This window comes from Leishmania braziliensis, chromosome 36 (genome assembly GCF_000002845.2).
Source record: "Leishmania braziliensis MHOM/BR/75/M2904 complete genome, chromosome 36".
Classification (NCBI taxonomy): Eukaryota; Euglenozoa; class Kinetoplastea; order Trypanosomatida; family Trypanosomatidae; genus Leishmania; species Leishmania braziliensis.
Genome location: NC_009327.2, coordinates 2,339,970 through 2,358,207, shown reverse-complemented (window position 1 = coordinate 2,358,207; position 18,238 = coordinate 2,339,970). Strand labels below are relative to the sequence as shown.

The window sequence follows — 18,238 nt, the reverse complement described above, 5'->3', positions numbered from 1 at the left end:
ACGCATTCGCACACGCGGGATTGACCCTCCCAGCAGCGTTGGGCTGGGCACTACCCCATCAGGTGAAAGCACACATACATATCCGCCGCAAAAACAACGATTTTTCAGCGTATACGCAAACACATAGCAAGCATACCTCTGGAAGAATGCGAAGGAACAGCAAGGGGATTGGGGCCTTGCGTTACTCGACCGGCTGCTGTGATAGTCTCAGCGTTGTCCCCTCACTTACGCGTTTAGTGTGTCGTCTTTCTCCCTCACTTTCTGGGTTCTCTACTTACCACTTGTTGTTGTCCTCCTGGAACGGCTAACACGCACCCCTTTACGGGAGCTTTGTCTTTCCGCTACGTTGTTGAACACACACACACACACACAACTTTAACCGCGCTGAATGTGCCTCATATCACGACTTGAAGTACCGACCATTGCGTTTCTCTTGAGGGGCGTGCGAGGGTGCTCGCTTGTCTCCACCGACGCTGCATTGGATTCTCTCACAAGTCGTGCAGAGGAGAGGAGTTACGCAGTAATGCCACCTCCCAAATTTCTGTGTACCAAGTGCGGCGTGGAGCGGGCAGCAGTGAAACGGCCGCGCAACGGGCAGCTATTGTGTCGCGAGTGCTTCTTTGCTCTCTTCGAGGCTGAGATTCACGACACCATTCAATCGGAGCGCCTGTTTGTCCCTGGCGATGTGGTCGCTTGCGGAGCAAGTGGCGGCAAGGACAGCACCGTCCTAATTCATCTCCTCGACACGCTCAACAAGCAGCACAGGTACGGCATTCATATTGAGCTCGTTAGTGTCGACGAGGGGATTGTGGGCTACCGTGACGATAGCCTTGAAACGGTAAAGCGCAACTCCGCGTGCTACGGCCTTCCGCTGCACATCTTGTCATACCGCAACATATTTGGCTGGACAATGGACGACATCGTGCGTGTCGTGGGTCTGCGCAACAACTGCACCTTCTGCGGTGTGTTTCGCCGTCAGGCCTTGGAAAAAGGAGCAGCGCTCGTGAAGGCAGACAAGATCGCGACAGGCCACAACGCTGACGACATGGCAGAGACCATTCTTATGAACGTCCTTCGCGCCGATGCGCCGCGGCTGTCGCGCTGCACGAGTGCCGTAGCCGCTGGCGAGGGGATTTTGCCACGAGTAAAGCCACTCAAGTACGCCTACGAGAAGGAGATTGTGCTCTACGCGCACTTCAAGAAGTTGGACTACTTTACCACCGAGTGCACGTACGCTAAAGAGGCCTTTCGAGGCGCTGCCCGCACACTAATGAAGGACTTGGAGGCTCTTCGTCCCCGCAGCATTGCGGACACTGTCTACAGTGGAGAGCACTTGGAAGTGCAGGCGCTGGAAGCCGTGCCGGCAAGCCCGCCCAAGCCATGTGAGAAGTGTAGTTACCGAACGAGTCAGCGTCTCTGTCGAGCGTGTGTGTTGTTGGAGTCGCTGGCGCGCGGCGACACCTCCGCGGCCCTGAGGCAAACAATGATTTGAGGTTGAGGTGGTGTGCGAAACACATTTTTGTGTCCCCCATGCAGACGTATGCATTAGCGTCTTCGCAACAACGGCGGCTTTTCTTTTGTGTCCAGCCGCCCAGACTTCTGCTACGACTGTTCCCTCCACTCATTTTGACTAATAACTCACGGATGGACAGGGCAACCACAACCTCAAAAGAAAACTGATGAACGTCGCGTACGTAACTGGAGGCCCCCCCCCCCCCCACGGGATGCGGTGGTGCCGTGGGTACGCACTGCTCCTGCGGACGACGTGATTTCTTGTTGTGGTGGTTCGGTCGCCGCTTGAGCTTGACTCATCGCTCACTCCCTTCCCTCATGGCCTTTCACAGAGCTCGCCATCCCATAGCCTATCAGTATGCGACACAGTTGTTGCAGCTGCTGCCCTGCACCGCTGCCTGATTTGTGGAAGTTGTTTCCACCTCTCTTGCCTGCTGCTCGCTTCCCTGGATTCCCCTCGTTCACGATACACCAGTTTGGCCTTCCAGCGCGCTCTTCTTTTCATCGTACCTCCTCTGCTCTGCTTGCCCCCCTCTTCGCTTTGTTTGTTGATTTGTCACGGTCTCGAACTTCGCCATCTGACTCGCTCGTATGTGTGTGTGTGTGTCGGGCGAGCGCACTGTAACATGTGCTGCACAGATCGTAGATGGCCTACATTCACAACGGCCGTGTCGTGGAGAAGAAGCCTTTCACCGTGAGGGGCTTCCTCCTCGCGTTCTGGGGCATGCTCTCTCTCTTTGCACGAACGCTCTTCACAACTCAACCAATGACACAGGTGGTAGAAGAGTATCAACACCCCGCGCCTCGTGCGGCAAATGCGCCAGCAAACGACGGCGGCATATTGGGTTCGCTGCGAGCGATGCTGAACCGCCGCGGTGGTGGTGGCCAGGCGCTGGGGGGCGGGGGCAATAGTGGCTGGGCTGCCGCTGTCAACCGCCGTGGCGGCAACGTGCATACGTTGCCCAAAGCGCCGATCTCCGGTGGCTGCGCATCTGGGTGACGGAGCTAAGCAGATGAGAGTCAAAAGCAACAAAAAGGAGCGTACCTGCCAGATCGAGTTGAGGCAGAGTGACGAGCTCGTCACTTAATTCGGGCACAAGTGAGGTCACTACGTCGACACCGAGTCGTCTCTACCATAGGTGCAGCCTGTGCTTGTGCCTTCGCTCTCTCTCCCTCTCGTAGGTTCTCTTGTGTTGTGGGCTTACGGGGGAAAGGACTTTCAATGTGTGTGTGTGTGTGTATGTGTGTGTGTACTGTTGTCTTTCTCAAGGCACGCGTGTCTTAACGCTTTGGGAGGAGGGGGTCCTTCTTTTACTGGGCCTCGACTTCCTGGTCAGTTGCTCTTCTCTTTCTCTTTTGCCTTTGGCTTGGCTGTGCGCTGCACATGGAGGAGAGGAGGCGACTGTGCCTGCGTGCGCATTTGTGTTTCCGTGTGTTGATGCCTTTTTGCAAAACGAAAGCCGCTGCAGCAGCACTGCTGTGAAGACGAGTGACAGGGGAACGCCAAGGGGGTGGGAAAGAGAGAAAAAAGCAGTAAAAGACACACGTTTCTACACCATATCCACACACAAACTCATTGTTTTCTTTTTCTTACCGAGCATCTCATCTGCACTTCCACCACATCTGCCCGCGCTCTTGTGTCGTCGTTGCTGAAGCTGATGCTGTTGATGTCATTGTTATTGACGCGTATGCTGAGCCACACCGGTACAAGTAGCGACATTACAGTCACCACAGCAGAGACAGCCGAAGCAACGCATCGCAAGCAAACAACAGCGAGTATCTGTCACCAATATTCCGCTGATCACCGACTCGTGAGAGAACTGGCTCGTCGTTCTCTACTTCGTACTTATGTTAAAGGTTTTTCCACTTTCATCGTCGGCGCCTCCTCTTCTTTGCCAACTGCCTCCTCTAGCACCTCTCTTGAGTTGTGTTTCGGTGGGTTGGCCGCTGCAGAAGTGCACATGGACATCTACACACCTCTAAAATAGAGCTGAATGGGCTAGTCGAGCGTCCGGTGAAGAAGTCTTGTGCGTTGCTCTGTTATCAGGCGATGATCTGTGCCTAATAAGTCGAAGAGAGTGACCGTTTTGTTCGATGATTCCTTCTGGAGAAAGCCCAATCTTATGTGGTTCCACCTGGATGACACCGACACGCACATACAGCGTATTATTGCCTTCTCTGGTCGCACGTGTCCTCGTATTCCCCCCCCCCTCCATCAGCACTCGTTGGCGCGGGAGCAGCCGTTGTCCGATTTCACTATGTTAACTTTCAGACGCTGGAGGTGCGTTTTTTCTCTTTCAGTGCAAAGGGGGGGGGGCGCATGACCCCCCCTTGCGTTTTTTTTCACCCGTGACTGAATGTACAGCTCAGTCTTTACTGATGGTACTTCCGTTGTAGGTGGCGATGATGAGGGTCGCACCGCCGGCGCATTTTTTTGTTTGTTTCTGCATAGTGCAGCCTCTGTCATTTTCTCTCCACGTGCTAGGGCAACGCATCCAACAGCACATTCAGGCTTCATCCACTTCCTCCGCAGTGTATGGCTCATTTTCGACTGTTGCAGCTGCGTGGTGCCTGTGTGGCATCTTCGTTTTCTCATCTTGTGCTGTTTCTCGTTCTCTTTCTTCCCCATTCAAAGAATCGAATATCGCTCGCATAGGGACTGACTCTCCCTGCAAACTGCCAGGCTCCACCTTTGGTGTTCGGAACGCGCCCCTCCGGTTGCTGTTCTCGGCTCAAAGGGTCCTCCATAGGGGTTTGAGTTGCATGCCCTTTTATGCGGCATGCACAGCTCTCTTTCGCTGACTCGCCAAAAACTGCTCTCATGCGATGTTGATGTTCGGCACGTCGTCGTCTTGCGGTCCCCACTCGGTCGGGCCTCACCTGCCTCTCGTGCGCCTGTTCTATTTGCCCCCCCCCTCTCTTCCTCATTTCCTCTTCCGTGATGTTGTCGCTACTCGCATCATGCGACGTTGCCACACACACGCACCCACGCAGCTGAAACACGCGTTCGGCAAGTTATTTGGGGCGTAGAATTAGCCACCGCAGCAGTATAAGGGGGTACCCCAGCAGTTAGTTCGTAGCCTCCTCCATTTCTGGCCTTTCCTTGCACACCTTCGTGAAAGTCCTGTGTATCCCTCGTTTGCTGCGGCAACAGCACTCGACTCAACGGCTCTGTTTGGAACCCTCTTCCCCTTCTTCCTCATGATAAACACCGCCTTTTCCACTGCCGATGGCCGGCGACTGCCGCGCGAGCTGACAGACCAGCAGAAGCAAGACATTGAGGAGGCATTTCGTGTGCTTGATGTGAACGGCGTGAACACCATTACGCCAAATGACTTGAAGGTGGCACTGCGAGCGCTCGGGTACGAACCAGACAAGGATGCGGTGCGCAGGCTTGTGGCTGAGATGGATCGCGGCGGTGTCTCTACCAACCTCGTTCTCAGCGAATTCGAGGACGTCATGCGCCAGCGCTTCTTTGCCGAGGACAATGATGACGAGGTGGACCTTGCGTTCCCGCTCTTCACAGAGGGTAAGTCGGAGTTCATCTCCCTCGATGACCTGAAGAGGGTAGCGACGGAGGTTGGGGAGGATATTCCGGAAAATGTGCTGCAGGAAATCATTCGCGAGTGCGATGTGCTTGACCATGATGATCGAATTTCCCGTGAGGAGTTCACCAAGATGTTGAAGTATGACAAGTGACCGAAGCTGATTTTCTGAAGAAGGAGAGACGAAGGGCGTGTGTGTGCGTGGGTGTGGGTGTGCAGAAGCGCTTCCTGCTACAACGGTCTCTTTTTTGTTGTTGTTGCCACTGATGTACATGTTGGAAGAGGCCGCCAGTGTTTCTGACAAGGTGATGCGGCTGTGCGTGCGTGCGTGTGTGTGTGTGTGTGTGACTGTGGCTGCACCGATCGAGAGAAGGTCCCAGGACGCACACACACACACCCACATACACACACAGCCAAACGGAAAACAGGCCACTTGCGAGTGATGGTGTTGCATCGGCCTCCTTTGGCGAACCTTTCCAGGGTTTTTGTGTGTTGACGGCCAACCTCTTGCCAAGAGATCGAAAAGAAAAGAGAAAGATGTACATGTAAAGACACGAAGGCGAATGGAGCCGAAAGGGCATCGTCGCACTCAGGGCCTCCTTCAAAGATGCTTTCTACTCAAAAGATGAAGCAAGGAGCGCGTACCGGAAAGCCACACGCTGTGTGGCCGAGCGTACCTGAAAGTGAGGCATGCCGGAGCCGACCTCCTTAGTTGTCTCGGATGGACCAGCGGTGCACAGTGAAGGAGAAACGCTGCGCTTGTTCCAGCCTCTCTGAAAGAGAAAAATTGTACTGCGCTTCGACATATTTCCTCCACCATTTCTTGTCACCGTCTGTTCTTTTTTTTTTTTCCCTTTCTCTCTCTTTCTCATTCCGTCCTGGTCCCCGGTCGCGGGATTTGCCGGTGGACGTTCTGCTTTGGTAGATGCACAGCTCGGCATCACCAAGAAAAAGTCAAACAGTAGTTCAGTTCAGCACATAATCGCCTTCCCCCCTCTCTGCTCCCCATTCCTCCTCATACTCACTCCTACCGCCAGTCTCCAGAAAAATAAGAATAAGCGAAACACAAGTCGTGTGTAACGCGCACATACACACATACACACATACACACCTGAAAGAGTATTTTCAGTACTTGTGTGGGCTCACTGCGTTTCGACACGCACGCACCTTCTCGCGCTTCCTCCTCCTGCCTTCGCTTGCGCCTTTCGTTGGTTCTTTGTGCGACTGACTTGCTACGCCACCTTTGCACTGCCCCCCCCCCTTTCGAGCTTTTCCCTACCCTCTGAGCCACGCCTCCCTCCAGAGCCCACAAAAACAAACAAAGAGCTACTGGCCTTGGCCACAACCGCACATTCGCGATACCTTCACCATCACCCTTTACACACGCACACACCAACCCCTCTCCCTCAGTTACGCACGTGCGCCTTGACATTGATAGAGCTCACCTGAGCGCATTACCCGACCTCTTGGCGCACGTCTCTGTACACCCAACGCCCCCCCTCGTTTCTCGATCTTAGTTCTGGATTATTCTTAGTGAAAGCAAAGAGGAGGAGGCTTTGCTATTAACCGCTTTGCTGTCGCATTGTCGTTTTAGTGTACTCGAGTACATCACACCTGGATCCTAATCAAGTAGCCACAGCTGTGCTTCGCCCTCGATATCGGGAACACTACCGAGCACGTGCATACCTTTACCCCACAGCGAAGGAGTAACACGGCGCTCACACACTCACCCACACACACACACACACAAAAGCCCCCCTCCCTTTCGAGCAAGAGGCAACCGAAGGTACCCAAGTCCACCGTCGCCTTCTGGCTCTCCTTTCCCTTCCTTTTCCATCCCACCTCTCGGTTTTCTCGAGGCTCGTGCCTTGGATTATCAGCGAGCTTTTCCTTGGTTTGTTGTGACGCAAGTGCCCCCCTCCCTTCTGCCTTCTTTCTCTGATGGCAGAGGTGTTCGAGAAGCAGCTGGCCGACGCCAAGACGGCGTTCTACGCCGACAACTATGCTGAAGCGGAGAAGGTGCTGCGAGGAATGCCCCAGGAGGACCTGAAGGTGCAGCACAACTTAGTAATCACCCGCTACCTGCAGCACCAGCTGTCTAGTGAGCAAACGTTGGCAGCTCTGCGTGCCAGCGCCGAGGGCACCGGTGAGGACCCTAACATGAAGGCCCCAGGCCTGATGTTGCAGTACGAGGGGCACGAAACGGCGGTGTACAACCAGGCGGTCCTCTACGCACGCAGCGGCCAAGCGCACGAGGCAGTGCTGCTGCTGCGCCGCATTCTGGAGAACGCGCAGGAGATAGCCTTGTCGACGCTGGTGTACAGTCTCTGCCTGTTTCACACCCTCACAAAGCCAATACGCAAGACCATGAGCCGCATGTCGAGCCGTCACGACGAGGAGCTGGTGCAGACCGTGCTCACCTCTAATATGGAGAAGTTGCGTGTCGTACCGGAGCTGATGAAATTGGTGGAGGCGGCGTTTGCCGATTCCAGTGGACTCCACGATGTCTTTTCAGACGTAGAAAATGATCAGGTGAAGCAGGCGGTGCATCTCAACAACCTAGGCGTCTTTTCCCTCTCGGAGGACAAACTTAACGTGGCAAGCCTGTGCTTCACCAAGGCAGAGAAGACGGCGGCGTCGAAGCCAGCGGGGCAGCATATCCTTCGACCCATACAGTACAACGTCGGGCTGTGCGCGCTGCTTCGGGAGGACTACGAGGGCGCGCTACATGAGTTCCTCTCTCTGCAGGACTCAATGAAGGCGTCTGCTCTCTTCTGGGTGCGCTGCGCGGAGGCGGCGGTATCGTGCGTGCAGCAAGGGGCACGAAAGCAGTGTCGCGCTGACTACGAGCGACAGCAGAACACCTTCAGCGAGATGCTGCAAAGTGGCAAGGTCTATTCAAACTTCGAGTTCATGTTGTTGCCAAGTGCGACGACCGTGCCTGGGCCGGCGACGATCGAGCCGTCGAGAGAGACGACAGAGAAGACTGCTCTTGAGCAGATTGCCACAGCGGCCGTGCAGAATGCCCTCTTCCTGCTAGTACCCAAGGGCCACACCTTCTGTAGCGCGGTTGAGGCGTTTCCCCACGAAGAAGCACTCCTGCAGTACGCCATGTTGTATTGGGTGGCCCTCGAGCTGAGCCGCCGCAACTATATGGCGGCGGCAGAAGCCGGCCAGGAGATGCTGAATGGTCATGAGCGCCATCTCCTGCCGCCGAACCTGCATGCCACGCTGCTCATCTACGTAGTGGAGGCCCTCGTGCACCTCAACGACCCGGATCGGGCCATGAAGGTTCTTCGTCGGACCTCGCTGTCGTCCCTGGTCTCGGGGTCGAATAACGATCCGGTCGATGCGGCGCAACGTAGCCGCGTAGAGGCACTCTTCGTGAATTTGACCATCTCGCACATCCTGACGGGGTCTTGGAACCAGGCCCACTCGATCATGGAATCGCTGCTGCGCAAGATTTACGAAGTGGCCCCGGCCGGTACTGCGGAGTACACGCCAGAGCGTGACACAATGTTCACCTACTGCATCTTGGAGGTTTTCCTTGAGCTGGCGCAGGGAAACCAAGAGAAGGCCGCTGAGTGGATGCTCAAGATAACGTGGAGCATATAAGCGAAAGAGTGTCTCACGAGGTCGTCCTCAGCTAAGAGGGGTGCACGTGCTTCCAGTTGTTTGCTCTTCGCGTACTCCTCCCACTCCCCATCACGTGATGTGAGACTGACAGCGTGGGCTACAATAGCACAAGAGAAATCGAACACTGTATTCACTTTATGGAAGCCGTCTGCTATCACCGCCTGGTGCAAGACGTCTCCTCTTCTTTAGCACCCACCCATACGTACCCACGGGTTAGAAAATAGGACATGTTGGGATGTCCCGTGACTCTTCCTATCCTTCCCGGTCTCTTTCGTAAAGCGTACCTGGCGCGAGGGAGACGATGCGCGAGCGCCTCCTTTCTCGTGTTGGAGGCATTTTGCCTTCCCACCCCCCGTGACGGATGTGTCCCCTTTCGTATTGTGTGTGCTGCACCGTCCTTCAGGAGGGTCGTGTTGTGCGCCTTTGCCGCATCTCCCGTTGTTGTTGTTGTTTTCCCCTCTGCAACTGCGCTCTTCATGTTCGTGTGCATATGTGTTCTGAGGACTGGGTAGGGTAGGGCAGAGGCGGGCGGGTGGTTGGGCTGTGCACCACCGTTGTGTGTATGTCTCCGATCCACGGGTATCCGGGCGTGCAGCGCGGAGGCCACACGCGGGTGCGTTCGAATATGTTGCCAGGCGGACTCAAGCGCGTCTAATCGAGTTAAAAACTCGAAGAATTGTGCCTTTTCATTTTTTTTGTTCTTCTTCTAGTTGTCATTGTTTTCTGTTGTTGCTGCTCTTGTCAGCCCCTTCCTCTTTCCTTCCGGATATCTCCCTTTCCTCAGCTTGGCCCACCCCTCTGTTTCCTTTGCAGAGTTGTGCGTGGTAATGGTGGTGGTGGTGGTGGTGGGGAGGAAGGCCGTTTGTCGGGTCGTCGCGGTCGGTGGACTTCTCCATCCCTGGCTGTGGCTGTCTGTGTGCGTTAATGTTTGTGGTGTTGCGTATGCCGGGTCGCGTAGCGTTTTTCCCCCCTTTGTGCTTTTTGTTGTTGTTGTTGTTGTTCTCTGCATGCTCGCGTGTGTGTGCGTGTGCGTGTGGGTGTGGGTGTTGCGCCCTGCCTTTCGATTTGTCTTTTGGGTTGTTCTTGACACCTTCTGTGCGCGCACCTTTTACTTTCCTCTTCGTTGTTTTCGATTCATCGCTTCCCATTTCTTTTCTCATTTACCACTGAAGGGAATCGCAGTAGCAAACCAGCACGTCTTCGCTCCGTGCCGCGCTGATTTTCCTACTCACTGCCTTCTTTTATTGTATTGCTTTGATGAGATTGATGAGGCAGGCAGGCGGTGTTTGCCCTCGGTGAGATTGCCGTGGTGATGGGTAGACCCTGCAAGCCTGGGCAGGAGTTTTTGGTCGCTGCTAATACGGTCCAGTGCTCTTCCGCTCGTTCTCGAAACTCGTACTCCTCCACATCTACTACTCACCTTGCAGACAGGCACCTTCCCCTACCCTCACCACAACACCCCACACGAGAGCACGCAGGACGAATGGAGGCAAAGAGGGGCACCCCTAAAAAGGCAGCAGCCGTGTGTCGTCCGCCGCGACTGATCGAAGGCATGTCATTCTTGTCCCTCTATCGAATGAGCGCACATGAGTTTGCAGTGATGCCGAGGAAAGTAGCTGGTTGTGATATGTAGGGCAATGGGTCGACTGACAAGGTCGTTGCTACTCCTCCACCTGCTTACGCAAGCTGTGCTGTGCGAAGAACGGGTCCATTCCGGTAGTGCAGTGATTTTAGAGTCACCTGTATTTATTCCCTCACCATATTGGCAGACACGTGCTTCTCAACTACACCTCTTTTGTTTTCCTTTCTCATTTCCCTGTTCTGTCTTTTGGTTGCTCATCGTGCCCACGATCACACCTTTCCTTTCTACTTCGGTGTGCACATGCTCATGCACACACACGGCGTTTTTTTTTATTATTTCACCATAGCCAACTTCACTGTCCGGCGTGTCGCCTCTCTTTTGTCTACGCTGTAGGTTTACGACGTAACAGCCGCGTTCTTGGATTCTCTCCTTTCCATGAGTGTGTGAGGCATCGCGTTAGAAGAAAAAGGAGCGACAACAACCAACTCTCTCATGGATAACAGGAGGCATCGCAGCGCGCAGCTTCCAGGGTCCAGTGCCCCCACTCTGCGCAGGAACGCCAGGCAGCCCCCCTTGCCCTGTCAGCGCCCGTCCCCCCTGGTGCTGACAGGGCCAAGTGCCTGCAGCGTCGGGGAAGTCAGAGCGATGTATCGCTGCGGATGTCGGCGGCCGGGTCCTGTGATGGCGTAGCGTTGGAGCGGCCTGCGTCTGTAAAGACGTTTGTGCCACCCATATGATGGGCGGAGTGTCAACACGATGCGAACGCGTCCCACTCAGCCCCGCGCTGCCTAGTGGCGTGGGGAGCCTGAGCCACCCCGAAGAGGGATGCTTCCGATGGCGACTGGCAAGACGGGGGCTGCGGTGAGGCGGCCTGCGAGGCGGGGATGGGTAGCGTTTGAGACAGAGGCCGTGCTCAGTTGGCTGAGTGGGCGCATTGGTCCACTACGTGTCTTCTGCTGCATCGCACTATGCGGAGGGGCCTTGACAGACCTAGGGATGTCAGATTTAGCTCACGTGGTAGGACGGGGAATGGGCACATGCAAAATACATAAATATTAATCTCTCTCGGACTCCCTTACTTGCGTTCTATCTGCTCTACGCCTTTGGACTTACAGTGTTTGCCCATGCACACTTCTCCTCTGTGGTCACTCAGCTGTGCCACGTGGGAGACCTTCTGCCGAGCCGACTAAGCGAAGGAAGGGTCCTGTTGTCGGCTGCCTTCGCGTTGTTGTGTGTTTTTAACGATTGCGCCTCACCCACGACTTTCTGTGGAGCACTCCCCTACCAACGGAAGGCGTCCACTCGCGGCACTCTTCATTTTATGATGCCCATTATAGCACTTCTCTCTGCGCACCACATCTTCTCACACTTGAGGGCTCCCCCTCTAGCAGCCTCCTAGCAATGAGATTTGTCCGCTCTCGGATGGCCAAGTTGGCGTTGGGGGTGATCGGGGTTCCTACCGTTAGCGTGGGTGCTCTTGCTGTGTATATACAGTATCGGCAACACACTCGTCTGGTGCCACGCGTGCTAAAGCCGCTCGTGGACGAGAACGGTAACCTCATCTTGGAGAGCCGCTTGGTGACGCGTCCGTCGCACTTTGCCGTGTGGTGGCGGTTGGTGGATCTAGCGCTCATCTTCATTCCTTTAACTGTTCTGTACTTCATTCTGTCACTGCGTAAGGAGTGGCATGATCGGTGGCTGAAAATGCTGCTGGCGGCGGTGCAGCGCGCTGGCCCCGTTTTTATAAAGATCGGCCAGTGGAGTTGTACCCGCGAGGACCTCTTTTCCCCTGAATTCCGCAACGTCTTTAAGCGGCTGTACAGTGAAGTCGACATACATCCGTACGAGGATACACTTCGCATCTTGTCAGAGGAGCTGAAATGCGACCCGTTCACCGTCTTCGACTCCATTCAGCCCGAGACGGTCGGCTCTGGCTCTATTGGTCAGGTGCATCTCGCACAGCTGAAGAACTCCAACCGCAAGGTGGTCATCAAAGTTATGCACCCGGGTATCATTGAAACGATTGTACTGGACTTCACTATTCTCAATAGTTTGGCCAAGATGGTGGACACATGGTGCCCCAATCTGGGCCGCTACCGTCTCCCGTCGCTTTCCTTGGCCTTCACGACTCACCTGGCGGCGCAGCTGGACTTCCGGATAGAGGCGCAAAACCTCGAGCAATTCCGTGAGAACTTCAAGTCAGAGCACTACGTAGAGTTCCCTGAGCCGCTCATGTCGACGCAGCGGATGCTGGTGGAGACGTTCTGCGAAGGCGAGCCGGCAAACCCGGAGTTTCTTGCGTCTCTGCCGTCGCACGCTCGCGATGTACTGGCGAACAAAGGTCTCAACACATGGTGCAAGATGCTGCTGAGGGACAACTTCATCCACGGCGATATGCACCCAGGCAACATCCTCATCGACACCACGAGTGACCCACACGAGCCGAGGGTGACCATGATCGATGTCGGCCTCTGCCAGCAGCTCACCGAGCACGAGGGAGCCGTCACGCACGACTTGATGGAGTCGTTTGTGCGCTGGAACTCCAACCAGTGCGCCGACAGTCTCCTCGCCATGTCGGATAAGCAACCATACGTTGAGTCTGACGCCTTCCGCCGCGACTTGGCTGATCTCTTCAAGCACTACCGCCCTACGCGCAACGATGAGAATGCCGTCACGAACATCTTGCAGTCGGTGTTCGAAAGCATTCGCCAGAACAACGTGCAGATGGATACTGCTTACGTGTCACTGCTCTTCGCTGTGCTCGTGCTCGAGTCGTTCATCATGAACCTAAATCCGGACTTCAACATGGTGCGTCACGCCGCACCATGGCTGGTGAGTGAGGGTCACCTGTCGAAGGGTGTTGTGAAGAACCTCATCAAGACAAAGATCGACAATCTGAAGCGCAAGTACGGCATTTTCAGCGGTCGACTGGAAGACCTGCAGCAGGAGGCGCAAAACAAGGTCAACGGTTTGCGTATAAGCGAGGGTGCTTGGTAGGCGTCGGTGGAAGAGGGTCAAGAGCGGTGCCCTTTCCAATACCGCAGTGGTATTAACTGTTGTTATGGCGCTCAGAAGTGCTTTGCTGTGGCCACCCTTGTCACAGGGCTAGCTTGCTTCCTCACTTGGCATGAAAGAAATCAGGGCCGAGCAGCTGAGTGACTTCCAGCAGTGCGTAACAAACGAGCCTTGCTGTGATCTTCCCTTCTTCCTTCTGGCTGGCTTACCTCCTCTTTACACGTTAAGGGTGGACGTGGGCAAGTGACCAGCGTCGTGGATCCGCTCATCTCGTTGCTTCTTACAGAGTTTTCTTTTTTGTTTTGCTGTTGGAGGCGCGTCTTACAGCGTGTATGTTTGTTTCTTCGGTTTGATGGCTCGGCGCTTTTGATGATGCACGACGTGTAGCGGAGTCTGCGCTGCATGTACGTTTGAGGTGATTGATGAGTTACTTCGATTCGAGCGGGCATCTTTATCTGTATGTACGTACACACACACACACACACACACATACATCTGCCCTTCTCTAGAAACTGTGAAACGGTGGCATGACCCGATACACAGGCAGAGAGGGGCACCCTGCACCTCGTCTCTGAATTTCTCCTTTCCCCTAGTGTGTTCTCTTCTCACTCTTTGTCCTGTGTTTCTCCGGGTGCGAGGGTGACTTGTGTGCTCAACCAAAGAAGAAGCGTAATATATATATATATCACAATGCCCACAGAATCAACCCCATGCAGGTAGTGAACTCTCGCAGAGAGAGAGAGAGAGGAGAAGCGGGAAGAGAGGCGGAGTACGCCGCGTGCGTCATAGATGCACTGAGGCCGCTGCCATACACGTGCAGGGGCTGACTGGGGAAGAGGAAGAAGTAGGTATGGTGGAGAGAGTTAGGCCATTAACTCCCATATAAGGCTTCCTTTTCTCTCACACGCCGCTCCTTCGACGTCTGTTCCCACCATGATGACGCATCGATGTGCCTCTATCGTTTGCCAAACAGGCGCCGCTCAAACTCTTTCTTTTTGACTCCGCGCTTCTACTCCACCCGAACCTCTTTTGATTCACTGGGCCTTTCTTTCTCGCTGTTTGTCTCTCCCATCGCTGACAGAGGGGAGCTGTTCAAGGGGTTTACTCGAGCCAGAGCATCACGTAGCACACTGGTGGACTGACATCGCTGCAGCGCCGGGCAACATGGATGCACAAAAAGGTCCGCGCCCCTGGCACCTTTTTCACAGCCTGTGATGGCCTTGGAGCGCGTGTGCGCCTTGGAGAAGCTGGACCTCGGCCTACGTGTCCGACAACTATCCTTTGGGCGCCGCATGTTCTCACGCTACAATTCTGCCATCCTTTTCAGGTTTGCGTTTTCACGTGTATGCTGGTCCTACTCTTCATTTTGGCTAGCACAAATGAAGTGCTGTACAGCTGGAATGGCCTGCTCGCTTCGATCGAGGCGTATCGGGGGCTCGTAGCAGCGCTGTGTCTCCACACTGCACCTGACGCTGTCGCAGGAAGAGCACGAAGCTGCGGGGCGCTCCTACGCGGTGGGCACTGCCACACGCCCCAAAGCAGCAGCAACGATGCTCATATCTGCAGCAGTTCAACTAATGCGCGTTGCTGTAGCAGAAGTATGTTTTTTTTTTTGGCTGGATTCTCGTCAAGCCGAGCACGCACAATCACCCGTCCGGTGCCGCAACAGAGCAGTCAGTACTGCTGGAGCAATGGGCTACCACAAAGTTTTGTTGGTGGCGAAGCGGAGATCGCTTACAAGTCTGTGCACCTCGTGCCGTCTCGTGTTTTTTCCGCCTCTCTGTCACAGCGCCAGTATCAGGCTTGGAGGACTTGTCGGTACTGGATTGGAAGTGGTTCGGTGTGGCACCCTGAAAATGTCTTGTTGGTGCCATGGTGGAGGTGGCGCAAGTGTCTTCAGATGCATACAGTGGCGACCAGCCTCCTTTGAAGTGTTTATGGAGAGTGTGGCTTACTCACCGCTGCGCGCGTTTTGCTCTCGTAAGGTTCCCACGTCCGTTTTTTTTTTTTTCCTTTTTGTTGTTCTTCCTACATCTGCACCAGCGGACGCGCAAGCGTGCATCGCCATCGTGTTGTGCCTCATCGACATGGGGTGAAATTTATCTTCTTTTTCAAGTACACTGCTTCTCAGCCAAGGCCGGATCTGGGCGTCTACGGGGAGCCGGTTTGTAGACTGCGTTTTCCTACACTGGGGCCTTTTTCCTGAAAGAGATACTTCTCATCCCTGTCGCTTCGTGTCCCCCTTTTTTACTCCGTAGAAAGTGCGTCGCTTTCATTGATGGACTGCCGTGCTTGACACCCTCATTATCGCTTCTCCTTACCCTCCTTTTTCTACTACCGCTCTTCACTTTCCTCTTTGTTTTTATTTTTATTTTTTTTTTTTTTTTCTATAGGCGTTTTCGCACATCTCGCCCCTCCCCACCTCTTACGCACTTTGTCTGCTTCGCGACATGTCTTTTTTTTCCTCCTTTCTTCCGTTTGTTGCACTGCCAGGACGCATCGAGAGGGGAGCCTGGCTCACACTCACGGTACACCCGCTGAAAACAAGCCGAGGTGGACATGTGCGGCCCACCGCAGACCCTTTTCGTTGGCGGCGCTGCCGTGGTGCCATCTTCCCAGAAAAGTTGTGGACTCCTCCTCCAGGATGGATTCTTGACACAATTCACTTGGCAACTCCATGATGCCCAAGCGCCTGCGTACGCACCTCTATTGATGTACATCCTTTTTTCCATTCCCTCTCCACAACGATAGCCTCTTTCCCTCTCCCCTCTTCTCTCGTCCACACGCACACACACACACGTGATGAGGCGTGTGTGTGCGTGTGTTTAGAGGTGCCGTCTGCACCTCCTTCAAGCCGCCTTTTGAGTCTTTCCTTTTATTGTGTTCTTCATGTTCTAGTGGTCACCTTCATGAGTGGTGACAAGGACCCCACCCCTGTCCATTCCGCTACCACTGTCGTCTCACCGACGACGATGGTTGTGGCAGGAAGAATTGTGATACTTCCTCACGCCGAGGAGGTAGGACTGCGCCACGGGTCAGCGCTGGCTACCATCACCTCCACCACAGGGCGCCTGAACCTCGTCGTGCCGGACCGTCGCGGCGAGGAGAACAGGGAAGCAGTCTCGTACGACAGGAGTAATGGGTGCGACGGCACGGAGAAGTGTTCCACGACATCCGCGAGCACCAACAGACCCCCGAAGCAGCACTGCTCCCAAGCCACCTCCCCACCGGAGATGAGTGCCGTCAGTGCGCACTGCCGCGCCACCGCAATGAGGCGCGACACCTACGAGTTTCACGACATGTTTGGATTTTGCGTTACGGAGGCGGAGAAGGCTGCGGAGGACTACGAGCGCCGCAAGAAAGGCTACAGCGGCGTTTATCTGGCTAGGTGGCAGTACATGATCACCTGCTGGGACAACGTGAAGCATGACACGCTGAAGAAGTACTGCAGACGTGGAGTGCCCCAACCGATGCGGTGCATTGTCTGGCAGCATCTGCTGCGGAGTTGGGGAATGAGGGAGCGTTTCCCGGGTACGTACATGCGCCTCCGCAGTCAGCCGCTCGACTCGAAGGACATAGAGGATGTCATCGCGCGCGACCTCCATCGCACCTTTCCCACGAACCGCCTTTTCCGTGAGGGTGAGTCGGGACAGGGACTGGAGATGCTGCGCGGCATTCTGCATGCCTACGCGAACTACAACACCGGTGTAGGGTACTGCCAAGGCATGGGCTTCCTCGCAGCCACCCTGATCCTTCAGGTGGAGGAGGAGGAGGACGCCTTTTGGGCCTTTGTCGCTCTTATGGAGGACGAGAGGTACATGAAGGGGGTCTTCTCACATAACTTTCCGCAGCTGCAGTGTGCTTTTCACGTCTTTGAGGTGCTGATGCGCCAGACGATGCCGAAGCTCTATGCCCACCTGCACGATAGGCATCAGATACAACCATACCTCTACGCCGTGCACTGGTTCATGACCATCTTTACGTACTACTTCAACTTCGGTCTCGTGTCCCGCATCTGGGACATGTTTCTCTGCGAGGGGTGGAAACCAGTGTACCGTATCGCGCTGGGACTCCTGAAGCTTGAGAAGCAGCGGTTGCTGTCGTTGAACACGGAAACTGAACTGCTCCTGGCACTCAAGAGCATTCAGGAGTCGAAGCGCCCTGTGGAGGTGCTGAGGGCCGCGCTCAAGATTAGCTTCAAGAGCGACTACTTGAAGGACGTAGTGGCAGATTACAATGCACAACCAAGGTAGCGAGTGCGTTGCGGAGTGCATGTGTCGTGGTTCCCCTGCAGTAGAGCGAACCACTCGAGCGACGGGCACGTCAATGGAGGTGCACAGGTGTACACAAGCGCACGGATACAAAGGTGCTGCGCATAGCTTCCTCTCTTTCTGTTCATCGAGGTGCCTCTCTTTATTGAGCTATTTGCACACCCGCCGCGCGTCTTACGCGTCGCATCGACCGCCGTCTCTTCGCTTCAGTGGAGTAGGGGTAGAGAGATGGTGGGGCTGTGCCGAAGTAGATGGGTATATGGTTGTGGGGGGTGAGACCACACTCACAGACCGAAAGAGAGGGTGCACGCGCGAGCGAGAGCGACCCACACAAAGAGTGGTGTGCACTGTTGTACGCGGCACTGCCTTCGTTCTTTTCCCTCCCCCCTTTCCTCTTTCCCTTCGTCGTTGTCTCGTTGCTGTCTTGCGACTTTTACTGCTTTGTTTGCTTTGAAATGTGCCCCTCCTTTTTTTCTCTTTCGCTTGAGCTTCTCCACCTTCTCCGACTCTTTCAACCGTTACACGCACTTCTCCTCTCCTTTCGTATTCCATGTTCAGTGGCCTACATACTTGCCGTGGTCTGTGGACGGGATTGATGGAATGGAGGTGAGACAAACGGGTGCAAAGTGGAACGGTAATGGCCACCAGCGCAGACCATCGTGTTCTCTGCCGCCCAG

The 18,238-nt window shown here is 54.9% G+C and overlaps 5 protein-coding genes across 5 annotated transcripts; all 5 read left to right on the top strand.

Annotated features, from left to right (window-relative positions):
- Positions 1-523: 523 nt before the first annotated feature.
- Positions 524-1,492, top strand: LBRM_35_6430 (conserved hypothetical protein; the record flags this gene model as incomplete). The annotated part of the gene is made up of 1 exon (XM_001569206.1): positions 524-1,492. The coding sequence occupies one exon, from the start codon at positions 524-526 to the stop codon at positions 1,490-1,492; it is 969 nt and encodes a 322-aa protein (XP_001569256.1).
- A 3,221-nt stretch (positions 1,493-4,713) lies between these two features.
- On the top strand, positions 4,714-5,211 carry LBRM_35_6420 (putative centrin; the record flags this gene model as incomplete). The annotated part of the gene is made up of 1 exon (XM_001569205.1): positions 4,714-5,211. The coding sequence occupies one exon, from the start codon at positions 4,714-4,716 to the stop codon at positions 5,209-5,211; it is 498 nt and encodes a 165-aa protein (XP_001569255.1).
- Positions 5,212-6,998: 1,787 nt separating this feature from the next.
- LBRM_35_6410 (conserved hypothetical protein) lies at positions 6,999-8,672 on the top strand (the record flags this gene model as incomplete). Its single annotated transcript, XM_001569204.1, has 1 exon — positions 6,999-8,672. The coding sequence occupies one exon, from the start codon at positions 6,999-7,001 to the stop codon at positions 8,670-8,672; it is 1,674 nt and encodes a 557-aa protein (XP_001569254.1).
- Positions 8,673-11,676: 3,004 nt separating this feature from the next.
- On the top strand, positions 11,677-13,272 carry LBRM_35_6400 (conserved hypothetical protein; the record flags this gene model as incomplete). Its single annotated transcript, XM_001569203.1, has 1 exon — positions 11,677-13,272. One exon carries the CDS (start codon positions 11,677-11,679, stop codon positions 13,270-13,272), a length of 1,596 nt encoding a protein of 531 aa, XP_001569253.1.
- Positions 13,273-16,262: 2,990 nt separating this feature from the next.
- On the top strand, positions 16,263-17,543 carry LBRM_35_6390 (putative rab-like GTPase activating protein; the record flags this gene model as incomplete). The annotated part of the gene is made up of 1 exon (XM_001569202.1): positions 16,263-17,543. The coding sequence occupies one exon, from the start codon at positions 16,263-16,265 to the stop codon at positions 17,541-17,543; it is 1,281 nt and encodes a 426-aa protein (XP_001569252.1).
- Positions 17,544-18,238: the final 695 nt, after the last annotated feature.